The following is a 13,759-nucleotide window of genomic DNA, read 5'->3' as shown; positions in this document are numbered from 1 at the left end:
ATTCGGCCTGGTCCTCGGGAGAACACAGGCCTGCGCCTTCCTTTCTGGGTTCTTTTTGTTTTGTTTTTTGGAAAGCGTGACGCACGTCCCCCCTTGGTTTTGTCTCCAGTCGAGCTGGGCTGCGAGCGAGAGCCTTTTGGCGCATGCGCGTGGGAACACAAAAGTGAAAGCAGGCGCGAGGCGGCGGCTGTGTTTCTCCCCAAAACTCCCAGCCGAGCCGCGCCCTGGATTGTCCCTCGCGCCTCTCCGTAGCAGAGCGGATGCGCCTGTTTGGGGAGTTTCCTCCCTAAGCCCCGCCTCTTTATTTTCCCCGTCTCTGACCAGTTTCCTGTCGCGAACAAATAGTTCAGGCTGGCTCGCGCGAGGAGCGGGCCGGCGAAGGCGAGGCGCAGGAGGAGGCGGAGGAGGCGGAGGAGGAGAGGCGCCTCTTCCCGTGTCCTTCAGGCGGAGGAGGGTGAGGCCGACCGGCAGGAAAGCGTGGGTTACTGCTCGGCGGCGGGCGGGGCGTGTAGGCCGCGGCGTCAAGCGAGGCTCGAATCCCCGCAGCGCCCTGAAGGGGAAGGCCTTTCCGAGCAGGCGGAGAGGAAAGGCCTGCTCGCTTTGACGTCGCTGGCAGGGCTTTGGCTTGGAGGCCACCCCGCGCTGCCTCACAGCGTTTCGACGCCACTTGGAAGGCCCCAAGGTGCTCACCCAAACGACCAAGCCAGGGACTCCCCGGCAGTTAACGTGGCCTCGAACCGCTCCGATGCTGCATCCAGCCTCAAAGAGAACAAACGTTGAGGCGCCACTTAATCCCTGAAGGCCGCCAGTCTGGGGGCCCTTCCACACAGCCCTATATCCCAGAATATCAAGGCAGAAAATCCCACAATATCCGCTTTGAACTGGGTTATCTGAGTCCACACTCAGGTAACGTGGGGTTTTCTGCCTTGATATTCTGGGATATAGGGTTGTGTGGAAGGGCCCAGGGGATGGGGGAGGGGGAAAGTGGGTTCTCTTTCCTGCTTTGTCTTCAGGGCAGACTGGAGCGAATGGGGTCTGATGAAGCCCCTGGGCCCAACCCCCATGTATTGAACCCTTCTTCCACGCTAGAATTACTTTAGTTTGGTGAATTAACAACATTGGGTGTTGTGCTAGGTGTGTCTGTATGTCGTGTTTGTTGTTGCTGCTGCTTTTACAAAGAAAGATACTTTGAAGGAGGTAAGGTAGTAGAAAGAAGTGACAAGTGGAGTGTCATGAAGAGGGTTTGCTCCTGGGCCCAGTTCTGTTCAACATCTTTATTAATGACCTGGACGAAGGTTTAGAGGGCATGCTTCTTATCAATTTTGCAGATGACACCAAATTGGGAAAGAGAGCTAATACTCTTTCCCAAGAGGACAGGATCAGAATTCAAAAGGACCTCAACAGATTAGCTGATTGGCCAAAACTAACAACATGCATTTCGACAAGGACAAATGTAAGATACGACACTTAGGCAGAAAAAATGAAATGCAAAGATACAGAATGGGTTTTTAAAAAATCATGTCAGAAGCAACTTGAGAAACAGCAAGTTGCTTCAGGCGTGAGAGAATTGGCCTTCTGCAAGGATGTTGCTCAGGGGGCGCCCGGATATGTTACCATCCTGTGGGAGGCTTCACTCATGTCACTGCATGCGAAGCTGGAGCTGACAGATGGGAGTTCACTCCATCTCGTGGATTCCAACTGCTGACCTTCAAGTCAGCAGTTCAGCCGGCTCAAGGGTTTAACCCATTGAGCCACTGCGGTTCCTAGAGAATGTGTGAGGCCTATCTCGACAACAGTTTATGTGAAAAAGATCTTGGAGTCTTTGCAGGGAACAAGCTGAACATGAAGCAACAGTGTGATGCAGCAGCTAAAAAAAGCAATTGGATTTTGGGCTGCATCAAAAGGAGTGTAGTGTCTAGATTGAGGGAACTCAAGGTTCCTTTGTATTCTGGTTTGGTTAGACCTCACCTTGAATACTGTATCCAATTCTGGGCACCACAGTTCAAAAGAGACATTGACTCTAAACTTGAAGGTGTCCAGAGGAGGGGGACTAAAATGATCAAAGGTCTGAAGACCATGAATCCCTATAAGGAGTATCTTAAAGAACTGGGTCTGTTTAGCTTGCAGAAGAGAAGGTTGAGAGGAGACATGATAGCCATGTACAAACATGTGATAGGGCGTCATAAGGAAGAGGGAGCAGGCTTGTTTTTGCTGCCCTTGAAACTAGGACCAGGAACAGTGAGTCCACTTGAACATTATGAGGAAGAACTTCCTGACCATTCGAGCTGTTCAGCAGTGGAACTCTCTGCCTCAGAGTGTGGTGGAAGCTCCGTCCTTGGAAACTTTTGTCAGGAATACTTTGATAGTGCTTTCCTGGATGACGTGGTTGGACTAGGTGGCCCATGTTGTCTCTAGCAACTCTATTGTTCTATTGAACTGTGGTGTCTAGTGTGGAGGTGTTGTTACTTGCATTTACAGGCAGCCCCCAAGTGACAAAGGTTTGTTCTCAAGTTGAATTTGTTAATAAGTTGGAACAGAGACATTTTTCAAGTGTAACTCCAGCCAAAACTATATGTATATATTGGCTTCGGATAGTATAAAAGGTAAAAGTTTCCCCTTAACATGAAGTCTAGTTGAGCCCAATCTGTGGGGTTGTGCTTATCTCCATTTCTAAGCTGAAAAGCCAGCGTTGTCAGTAGATGCCTCCAAAGTCATGTGGGCAGCATGACTGCATGGAGTGCTATTATCTTCCCACCGGAGTGGTACCTGTTAATATGATGTTTATTTATGTCCCGCTGTTTCTCTCCATTCGGAGACTCAAAGCGGCTCACAACTGAAAGCATTAGAATACAACTTCAAATGTATAAATATTAAAATAGTAAACATGAGAGAAGCCTCCCACAAGGATGATAAAACATCAAAAATCATTCAGGCGTCCCCTGGGCAACGTCCTTGCAGACGGCCAATTCTCTCACAACAGGAGCGGTTGCTCCTGACACGACAAAAAAAAAAGAAAAGAAAAAAAGTAAACATTATTAATATTAAAACAATTCAGGTAAAAACCATAAAAAGCATATAAAACACCCCTGTAATGTTTATTTTACTGTCTGTCCTTGTTAAGAATATTTCACCTCAATTTCTGTCCTTATAAGATTTTGATTTTGAAAAAAATGGCTTTTGTGGAAATAAGGATTAGTGAGAAAGCTTCAGTTGAGACCCCTTTTCCCCATGCTAATATTTCTTCCAGGAGTGAATTTCCCTTCTGAGGGGTAGATTTCTCTCACTTCCTGTTGTTTTGCCCTCATTGTTGAGTTGTTCGTAAGTCATATGTTTGTAACTTGCGGACTGCCTGTATAAGCAAATCTTTAGTGTTGATAGCTTAGTTTGAATAGTCACGGTGTTTTTTTATGGTTAGGCTCTTCAAAGCCTGCTGTAAAATACAACTAAATGCATGCTTTTCTCTCTTTGGCCTTAGAGCACTCCTCTAAGGCTGGTTAGGTGGAGAAAGATTTGGTTTAGGATTGCCCTACTGGAACATACTGGAATATGTGGTGATTTGAATTCTCGTACGTATCCTTAAACTACCTCCAAAAGAGGCAGTGACTCATTCCTGCCAGACAATGCTGTGTTATGGAATTGTCTTCTCCTTACCTCTCGGAAGGCTTCTTAGTGACTGATTTTTATAAGGTGATGAGGATCTAGTTAGACTGCAGAACCACATATTCCATTTTGCTTAAAATGTTGATAATCAAGATATGAGGGAGGAAATGTTGAAGGAGATTGAGAGGAGCGTTAGGAGGAATTTTAACTGTGCACTGAAGGCGCAGTCTTTGGCATTTCTAGTTGAAGTAGAGATGGGAAGCTTTTGCACCGTCAGATACTGTTGAAGTGCAATTTCTTTTAGCCCTAGGTACAGCCAGGCTTCTGCTCCTTGATGTTTGCAGTTTTTAAATACAGTTGAGAAAAAAAGAGGGGACTAGAGATAGCAAATATTAGAAAGTAGGAAAAATGTATAATCAAACATTAGAAAGCTGTTTCCCTTAATGGAACTTTATGAACCTTTTTTTAGAATTGGGAAAATTAAAAAGGCGATAATGCACCATGGCAATGGTCCTCCAAATGCCCAACGCCAGCTCCAAAGGTCCCGCTCTTTCACTGGCAGTGAGAATGAAGATCAGCAGGCAAATCTGCCACAGTCCCCAGCACCTTCATTTGCTCCTTCTGCAAGCCCATCTGCACCACAATCTCCTGGTTACCAAATCCAGCAGTTTATCATGAGCAGAAGCCCTGTAGCAGGGCAGAATGTGAACATTACTTTACAAAATGTTGCATCCGTTGCTACGGGGAACCAGCAGATCACACTTACTCCATTACCAATCCCTAGTCCAACGTCTCCCAGCTTCCAGTTCAGCCCTCAGCAAAGAAGGTTTGAACATGGGTCACCATCCTATATCCAAGTTACTTCGCCGTTGGCACCACAGGTTCAGTCTCAGAGCCCCACACAGCCTAGCCCAGTGCCAGTCCAATCCATATCAAATGTTCGGGCTGGTGCCTCAGGGCCTGGCTTGGGGATGTGCAGCCAGAGCCCAACACGAGGCTTTGTTGATGCAAGTGTGCTTGTGAGACAAATCAGCTTGAGCCCTTCTAACAGTGGACACTTCGTGTATCAAGAAGGCTCTAGCATTGCCCAGATTTCTCAAGGCACCACTGCTCAGGTACAGCTTTCATCTTCTGGAGCATCTGGTACAGGTAGAGAACGCAGACTGTCTCAGCCCCATTCACAAACGGGTGGCACCATCCACCATCTTGGACCGCAGAGCCCTGTAGCTAGTGGAGCAAATATCCAACCTTTGCCAAGTCCTGGTCACATCACAACAAATAATCTGCCGCCACAGATCAGCAATATCATCCAAGGCATGCAACAGCAGCAGCAAGTCCTCCAAGGGCAGCAACTGAACAGACCCCTAGGATATGAGAGGACTTCTGGTGGGCTAATAGCTGGGGTTGGAGGACCTCCTGGTTTTGGAATGACCTCACCGCCACCTCCTACAAGTCCTTCCCGAGCTGGTGTGCCACAAGGGCTAACCAACCTCCCCCTTGCTCCTTCAGTCTCTGCTGTGGTAAAGAAACAGAAAAAGCTGGAGGAGATTCCTCCAGCCACTCAAGAAGCTGCTCAGATGAGAAAACAGTGTTTGGAACACCATCTCAAGCAAATGGAGGTTTTGAAAGATGCTTTCAAAGAGTATTTGATTGAACTGTTTTTCCTGCAACACCTTCAAGGGAATATGATGGATTTTTTAGCTTTTAAGAAGAAGCATTGTGTGCCATTACAAGCTTATCTTAGGCAAAATGACTTGGATCTGGAGGAGGAGGAGGAGGAGGAGCAATCTGAGGTTATTAACGATGAGGTAAGAGATCTTTCTGTTTCAATCATTTAGTCTTTCTAAAATTGTGATTTGATTTCTGCTGCTTATTTACCTGGAAGTTACTTCAGCTGTAACCATTTTAAGACTGGGTAGTCAGTAAGGTAGCAGCTGAAGTCCCAAGTCTCAGTTATAGTATGACCCTAACATAACAAAGCAACATAATCATCTTGACATTTAGGATCAGGGTTAAATCCAGCAGTGTCATACATCGGCAAGTAGTGTGGTGCAGTCAATAGTACTGATCAGTGTGAGTTCAAGTTGTATTCTTACCTAACCATGAAGCTCAGTGAATGACTCAAGTCCAGTATCTATCTCTCAAGTTAACCTGCTTTGCAGACTATGATGAAATAAAAAGGTTGTCTACAGGAAGGGATGGAAAATTCTGCTGGATGCTGCTCTCCGCACATTGGAGGAAGGGTTGGATTCAAACATGGCATGGCTTTCAAGCAATTCTCAAGCCATAGGGAGAGATGGGTAATAAAATGTATTATTATTTATGATTTTGTATTGGATTACAATCTAAAATAATAATAATTTTATTACCCCTTTGCATTTTGGAGTTTTTCTGCTAGTTGCAGCCAAATTGCATGCTGTTAAAAAAGTTGTTTTAAGCATGAGGTAGAAGTTGTAGAGCACTTTTGTACTTTAGTAGTCATCTCCCTAGAAAGGCTTCAGACACAAGCATAAACTACCACAATACATTTACCGAATCTCAGTTAAAATGACAAAGTTAACTGTCTGTTAAAAAGGAAGAAGAGCTATACGATCTGTTTTATGTTTGTTTACTCAGAAGTAAACTGCATTGCTTATGAACTGACATAGTAGCCATTTTAAGATAGCCTCAACAGTGTATGGAATGTGAAGTTGTTGGCTTGCACGATGTATTAATCTATGTTTCCAGTTAAATACTGTGGGTATGCTGACATTTTATTTATTTATTAATTATTTATTTCGCGCATTTCTACGCCGCCCTTCTCAACCCCCGAGGGGGGGCTCAGGGCAGCTTACAAAAGGCACAATTCGATGCCAACACAAACAATAAGAGAAAAACATATATCAACAGGAATTATAAGACAATTAAAACCATCAATTATAAATCACAATCAATAAAACCAGTCTAATGCTCAACGTTCGCCAACTCAGAATCCGTAAATATAATCTTGATGAGCTTCTGAATGACATTTGTTAATAATCTGATGATATAATTGTTTCCATCAAAGTGATGTTGTGTGGCCCAGCAGAATTTATAAGCATTCACTTGGATTAGGAGATTGCTTAGACAGGACTACTTGATTATCTCATAACTGTTAATCGGAGTTCAATTTTGTATCCCAAAAGATAAAGTTGAATTAGGGTTAAAGAGCATTGGTAGCAATCAGGTTTTAAAATTTATATTCGATTTTTAAATAAACATTTTGTATTTTAATCAGATTGCATTTTTCTTAAAACAATTAGGGAAATACAGAATCCAGATCAAATGCATTGTGGTGGTTGTTGTTGGTGTTGTGTGCCTTCAGGTTGTTTTCAACTTATGGAAACCCTAAGACCACAGGACTTTCTTGGCAAGATTTGTTAAGAAGTTTGCCTTTTCCTCCCTCTGAGGCTGAGAGATTATGACTTGCCCAAGGTCACCCATTGAGTTTCCATGACTGATCAGGGGGGATTTAGACATTGGTCTCCACAACTGTAGTCCCAATCCTTAAGCCACTACACCATGCTGACTCTCACATCATGAATACCTCTAATTAAATTGTGTGAATATGCTACCAGCAGTTTATGGAGTTGGGATCTGTCATATTCCGCACGTGGTGTGCATCAGATACACATGCTCTCTTTTTCAGCCTTACTTTTCTGTAAGTGCAAAGACAGAGGAAGTCAGGGAATAGAGTATTTGGGGAGATGAAATAGATCTGAAGAAAGGAGAGGAGATACAAATCCATTGGAAATTAATATGAAAACAATGTATTGTTGAAGGCTTTCATGGCCAGAATCACTGGGTTGCTGTAGGTTTTTTCGGGCTATATGGCCATGTTCTAGAGGCATTCGCTCCTGACGTTTCGCTTGCATCTATGGCAAGCATCCTCAGAGGCATCCTCACTACCTCTGAGGATGCTTGCCATAGATGCAGGCGAAACGTCAGAAGGGAATGCCTCTAGAACATGGCCATATAGCCCAAAAAACCCTACAACAACCCAATCTGAATACAGATCAACCATGTATACCTATCTTGGAACTTAAATTGTTGGCTGTGCATTAACCTATATTAAACAGCCTCTGTTGAGCCCCTGGTGACGCAGTGGGTTAAACCTCTGAGCTGCCGAACTTGCTGACCGAAAGGTTGCTGGTTCGAATCCGGGGAGTGGGATGAGCTCCCGCTGTTAGCCCCAGCTTCTGCCAACCTAGCAGTTCAAAAACAGGCAAATGTGAGTAGATCAGTAGGTACCGCTCCGGTGGGAAGGCAGTGGCAGTTATGCTGGCCACATGACCTTGGAGGTGTCTACGGACAACGCCGGCTCTTCGTCTTAGAAATTGAAATGAGCACCAACCCTCAGAGTCAGACACGGCTGGACTTAATGTCAGGGGAAAACCTTTACCTGTTCTACTAAACAGAAAAAAGTTGTAGTGAACAACAGCATACATCTGCTCAAAAAGTCAAGTTCTTCTGAGAAGTAATTTCTGTAATTTAAACAAATTTGATGGGCATTATTCCAATTGGCATAAATTATTCCAACATGGCATAAAATGTCTAATTCTCCATAAACTTATTGTGTGAAAAAATGTTCTTGAGAAAGTTCTGTTGAAGTTAATTATAGGGGTCAAGAAACGGCCTTTAGAATTCTAAGGCATCCCCAAATTTAGAGGTGTTTATATGGGTGGTGGTGTGGAGAAGTGAAACAGATATTGGAGGTTTTAACTTTAAACTGCTAACAGAATTCAATCACAATTCCGCAAGTATCTCAGTTTGGTACGGTAATTTTTCCTAGTTTACTTGACAGGGCTGCTCTCCCTATATTTGTTTTGTTGTGCTAGTATTTTAACATCCAGTTGAGAAATCAGTTTTTTCCTTGCTAAAAAACTATTGACCCAGGTGCACTTATGGAAGGCTTGTATCAAACCATGACAAGAAAGAAACTTATCTGGGTGTTGACCAGTTTTCCCTCCCTTTCTTGAAAAAGACACTTTGGGAAACAGCTCCTTTATTTGTACTTTGTGGTCTTTCTCTCCCCCTGCCTTCTTCATCTCTTTCTGCTACAGCAATGCACTTCATCCCTTGCCTGGGTGGGCTGATCACTCTGAGAATGGGGGGGGGGGGGGGGGGGGGAAGGAGAGAATGGAGGCTATGCTCATTGCTTAATAAATGTTGGGCTCTTCTGAGTGTGAATTGTCTGTCGTGCTAATTTCTTTGTCTGTTAAGAAAGCCAAGACCTTGAATGCTAACTCACGTTATTGCCAAGACTAAATTTGAGTGTAGACTTTTCTTGGCAAGAGGCAATGATAATCACAGCTAGTCTATCCCTTGCTCAATTTTGCGGTTTTCCGACAAAGCAGAAATTCATTGAAAAACAATGGATTCAAGCTGAACCAAACTACTTCTGATCCCCTCTTCACTGAGGAACCATAAGTCCAATGCAGCATGGGGTGTGTTGATTAGTTTTTTTAAAAACACAACAAAAGAAAAATGATTTCCCTTCTTTGTTTTTCCCCAAAATATCTTCTCTCAGGTAAAGGTTGTGACAGGAAAGGATGGGCAGACTGGTACTCCTGTTGCTATAGCAACCCAGCTTCCTCCAAATGTTTCTGCTGCTTTTTCATCTCAGCAGCAACCATTTCAGGTACTTTTTCAATGGTTCTAAACTTGTAGTTTCATCCCAGATTTTTACTATTATTCTCATTCAGATTTGGTATTTGAAAGCAGAATCTGTATTTCCCCAAGAGCCCATACCTTCTCATCTTAAAACAAAAATGATCATAAAATATTTAAATTTTCAGGTGCATGAGTGTTTATGGAGTGTTGAGGAAGCTACCCCTCCCTTGCTTGTCTCAAAGTTGCTGGCTTATTTCATTAACCTTTTGGCTTTAAATGTGTTCCACTTTGGTTTGCTTGTGTTTTGGTTCCCTTGTGCATTCTGCATAGCAATAATGTGAGTTTCTCTCTGTCTGTGGCAATATGAATGGATTTCTTCTAAAATCCTTTTCTCTTTTTTCATCTTCAGTTTTGAAGGGTTTAAAAATGTAAATAAAAATATAGCAGGTTTCCAGATGAACTCTCTTTTCAATGAATTTCACGCATCTAATTTTATAACTGCATAATGAAATAACCTATGGTTTCCTTGTCAGAAAGAAACATTGCAGAACTGCATAATTGCTGGAGCAAGCCATAAGTGCCTTAAAACAGCCCTGCAGATTATCACACACAGTCTTTTACACCATGATGAAAATATAACAACAAATCACAATTTTGTCTTTAAGAAACAGAACATTTAAGAATTTGGGCCTTACACATTCATTCTTTACCTCTCCTCCTCCTTGCATGAGGAAGGATTATCAGTTTGGTCTTTCAGCTAAAAAGTGTCCTTCCATTTCAGAGAACTGTGATTTGTACTTCGTCAAATCTGCCCAAAATGGCAACATCAGGGAAAGAAGCCTGAATATTCACTTCTGTGTTTGTGAGGAAATTGCATTAAAGATCATGGGAGGGTTTGGAGCCTGTTTAAAGGATGAATTGCTCACTGCTCCTGTAGATTTCCAAGTTCAACTCTTTCGCCAGAATAAGAGTGGTTTGAGGACTGTAAAAACAGTCTTGTGAGTTACATGTCAACCCAGGCAATGTGTTGCCACTCCTTTTCTAACTGCTTTCCTTAATTGTCATTTGTTTATAACCTGAAGTGAGTTTGTTAATCTAGCACTGTTGAAGCAAATTATATTCCAACCCTGAGTTGGAAATAATGAGATTTTAATTAGTGTAAATGCAGCAGCTTTGATCTTATGTGAAGTGGGAAAGTAGGAGTGACTGCAAGACTTAATCTTATGTCATCTCAGTCTAATAACAAAAACACATGGTTTTCTCACCATGCCTAAATCAATCATTGGGATTGCTGTGGATGCCTCTGTGTGACAAGGCAATTTATAAGAGGTAATAAATAGTGGCACAGTGGGTTAAACCACTGAGCTGCTGAACTTGCTGACCGAAAGGTTGCCGGTTTGAATCCGGGGAGCGGAGTGAGCTCCTGCTGTTAGCCCAGCTTCTGCCAACCTAGCCATTTGAAAACATGCAAATGTGAGTAAATCAATAGGTACCACTTCAGTGGAAGGCAAACGGCGCTCCATTCAGTCCACATGACCTAGGAAGTGTCTACGGACAACGTGGGCTCTGCAGCTTAGAAATGGAGATGAGCACCACCCCACAGAGTCGGACTCGAGTAGACTTAATGTCAAGGGGAAACCATTACCTATTCACAAATAGAATGGATAATAAGTCTCTTTGGTTTTAGGGTAATTGGTGTAATTTGGCTGTTATTTTTGTAAACTTGGTGGATGTCAAACTGTTACAGTGTTAAACTTCCTTGTTAATTTTCTGAAACTGTTCTTTAACTGTAATCTGGACCTCATCATACTAGTTTTTGAAAGAGTATGTAAAGCATGTGCTCCCACTTTCAATCCAGTTGCTGCCTCCTGCAGAATTCTGAGGTTTGTAATTTAGTGAGGCTAAGGACCTTTCTGGCTGGGAATTTCAAAGGCCCCTCCCTAAATAACAAACCCCAGAATTCTGCAGAAAGCAACAACAGGTTTTAAAGCCGGCACAAATGCTTTACCTACTCTTTAAATGTTAGCGTGATGAGGCATATTCTTAGGAAATGCCCATATACGATGTATTCTATGGTTTGAAAGATCCATGTAACATAGGTAAGAACATATAATTGTGGATATTCCTAACCTCCTCACATTTTACAGTGCTTCTGATTATTTTTCAGAGTAAAGGCTTTTTAAAAAGGTATGAAAGTTGACAATTCCAAAAACATAAACATAAATGTATATGTTGCTGTCTGTCTTCAAATACGAATAAAACAATAAAATGTTGAAATCTCACAGAATCATAGTTGACCTGAGAAACTTCTCCCACACCTTGCAGGATTCTCAATCTGGGATGCAATTACTGCATATTCTTCTGTATAAGTCTAGAAATTTTAGTGAACAAATTGGCCCAAAGAACCTGGGTTGACTTATCTATAGGTCAATTTAAATACTATACCTTAATTCCTCTCAGAAAGGGAAGCTTAGCCTGTCTGAGTAGAGCTTAGTCCATCCTTGAAGAACTTAAAAGAAGCACAGACTCTCCTTTCTCTTGCCACAGTGAAGCTGCTTCTGGCCTTTTTGAGTGCCTGGACAGGAAAATTGTAATGGCGAGGCTATCCCCTCTGTGAAGAATGACCCATGATATATCCAGGGGTCATATCCAAAACATAGGTTTGGTCCCGAAACTGTATATATACAAGTCAACTGAATATATACAGTGCACCATTCCTGATAATTCATAGAATCATAGAGCTGGAAGAGACCACATGGGCCATCTAGTCAAATCCCTCTGCCGTGCAGAAAAAGCACAATCAAAGCACCCCTGTCAGATGGCCATCCAGCTTCTGTTTAAAAATCTCCAGAGAAGGAGCTTCCACTGGACTCTGAGGCAGTTACTTCCTAGGCTGAACAGCTCTTACAGTCAGGAAGTTCTTCCTAATGTTCAGGTGGACTCTACTTTCCTGTCATTTGAACCCATTGCTCCGAGTTCTTGTCTCAAGGTCTGCAGAAAACAAGCCTTTTCCGTCTTCCTTGTGAAATCCTTTCAAATATTTAAACAAAGTTGAGAAGAGATCATGCCTCCTCTCAACCTTCTCTTCTGCAGGCTAAACAGACCCAGTTATTTAAGACGCTTCTCATAGGGATTCAGACCTTTTAGTTGCCCTCCTCCTGTGGACATGTTCCAGTTTGTCAATATCTCTTAAATTGTGGTGCCCAGAATTGGAGACAGGGTTATTCCAGGTGAGGTCTGGCCAAAGCAGAATAGAGAGGTACCATGACTTCCCTCAATCTGGACACTCTACCCCTTTTATGCAGCCCAAAATCCCATTGGCTTTTTAAGCCGCTGCATCAGATGGTTGGCTCATGTTCAACTTGTTGTCCATGAAGCCTCCAAGATCTCTTTAACATGCGCTGTTGGAGAGCTAGGCATCACCTATCCTGTATTTTCTGCCTAAGTATAGTATCCTACATTTGTTCACTTTCCGCTGAATTATAATGTCTCAAGGATCAATTTCTAACATATATACAGACAATAACTTGGAGTACTAGCAGCATGCCAACTAGTTTAGCTGCTTGTCCATTCCTGTCCTGATCATTCATCCCAAGGGGAGAAGAAATGGAACTCCCAAGATTTCCTTATTGTGTTGACTGAGACAGTTCTTAAATATTATTTTGTAGCATAAGGTATGTCTTTATAAGTTCTTTAAGAACTTTGTGTATTGCTTTGGGCCTTTTAGGTTTAGAAGGAAATGATTAAGTATTGGCACAATAGAGGTTTATAGAATGATGCACAATGTGGAGAAAGTGGGTGAGAGAGCTCCCCCTCCTCATCTTTTAATATTTGTGCCTGAATCCTATTGGTGGTACCATACGAGAGTCATGGAATTGGTTGTTGAATAAAAAAACAATGCTTATTTTTATCCCTTTGGTTCAGTAGGTCTGCTTTAGTTGGAACTAGCAAAGCAGTTAGCCCCTAGTGAGTTTTGATTTGCCCTTCTTTGACAGTGGAGTGGCTTACCTCAGGATTATTTAATCATATGTAAAATAATCTAATAATCTTATCACAGTTTGTAGCGACTAAGAACAAAATCTATCTTGTGCTTATGTAGATGGGAGCAAGTTGCATCTTGGTGGCTAGGAATGAATTACCAGGAGCAAGTCCACTTGTGTCCATATGTACTCCCATTTTCTTTACTCTGTATCAGTCATTCAACATCTGGAGACACTGGTAACATAAAACGTTTCCTTCATGTCTAAACTGGTTCTAAACCATCCATTCTCAGTGGGATTACAATTGCCTCTTTGTAGAGACAAAAACCTCCCCCTACAAATATGTAATAAAAGCCCTCCGCTTACATATGGCACGTTGTAGTAATAATGGGCATGTTGCTAGTATGTAATAATTTTCTTAATGGATTACATCTGCTGGTAAGGAATGATGTAATCCATGCGCTTGTAGATTATGTTAGCAAAAGATCATTTTACATTTCTTCTTTCTTGGTAATAGATCTGTTTTACTGTTGTTTTTTATGTACAGT

At 42.5% G+C, this 13,759-nt stretch overlaps 1 protein-coding gene across 12 annotated transcripts in view; it reads left to right on the top strand.

Moving 5' to 3' along the window:
• The first annotated feature begins 262 nt into the window (after positions 1 to 262).
• The window catches only part of EP400 (E1A binding protein p400), a 110,566-nt gene continuing 97,069 nt past the window's right edge, over positions 263 to 13,759 (top strand). For 4 of the 12 annotated variants that reach the window (XM_060785659.2, XM_060785663.2, XM_060785653.2 and 1 more), the window contains exons 1-3: positions 263 to 454; positions 4,070 to 5,408; positions 9,149 to 9,259. In XM_060785659.2, coding sequence (XP_060641642.2) covers positions 4,095 to 5,408; positions 9,149 to 9,259 — 1,425 coding nt within the window. In that variant the 5' untranslated portion in view covers positions 263 to 454; positions 4,070 to 4,094. Of the gene's footprint in view, positions 455 to 528; positions 683 to 4,069; positions 5,409 to 9,148; positions 9,260 to 13,759 lie in introns of those variants that run through there. The other 8 variants (XM_060785658.2, XM_060785657.2, XM_060785655.2 and 5 more) reach the window with 4 other exon arrangements.

This window comes from Anolis sagrei, chromosome X (genome assembly GCF_037176765.1).
Source record: "Anolis sagrei isolate rAnoSag1 chromosome X, rAnoSag1.mat, whole genome shotgun sequence".
Classification (NCBI taxonomy): Eukaryota; Metazoa; Chordata; class Lepidosauria; order Squamata; family Dactyloidae; genus Anolis; species Anolis sagrei.
Note: the sequence above shows the minus strand (reverse complement) of the source record. Positions and strands in the feature narration are given on the sequence as shown.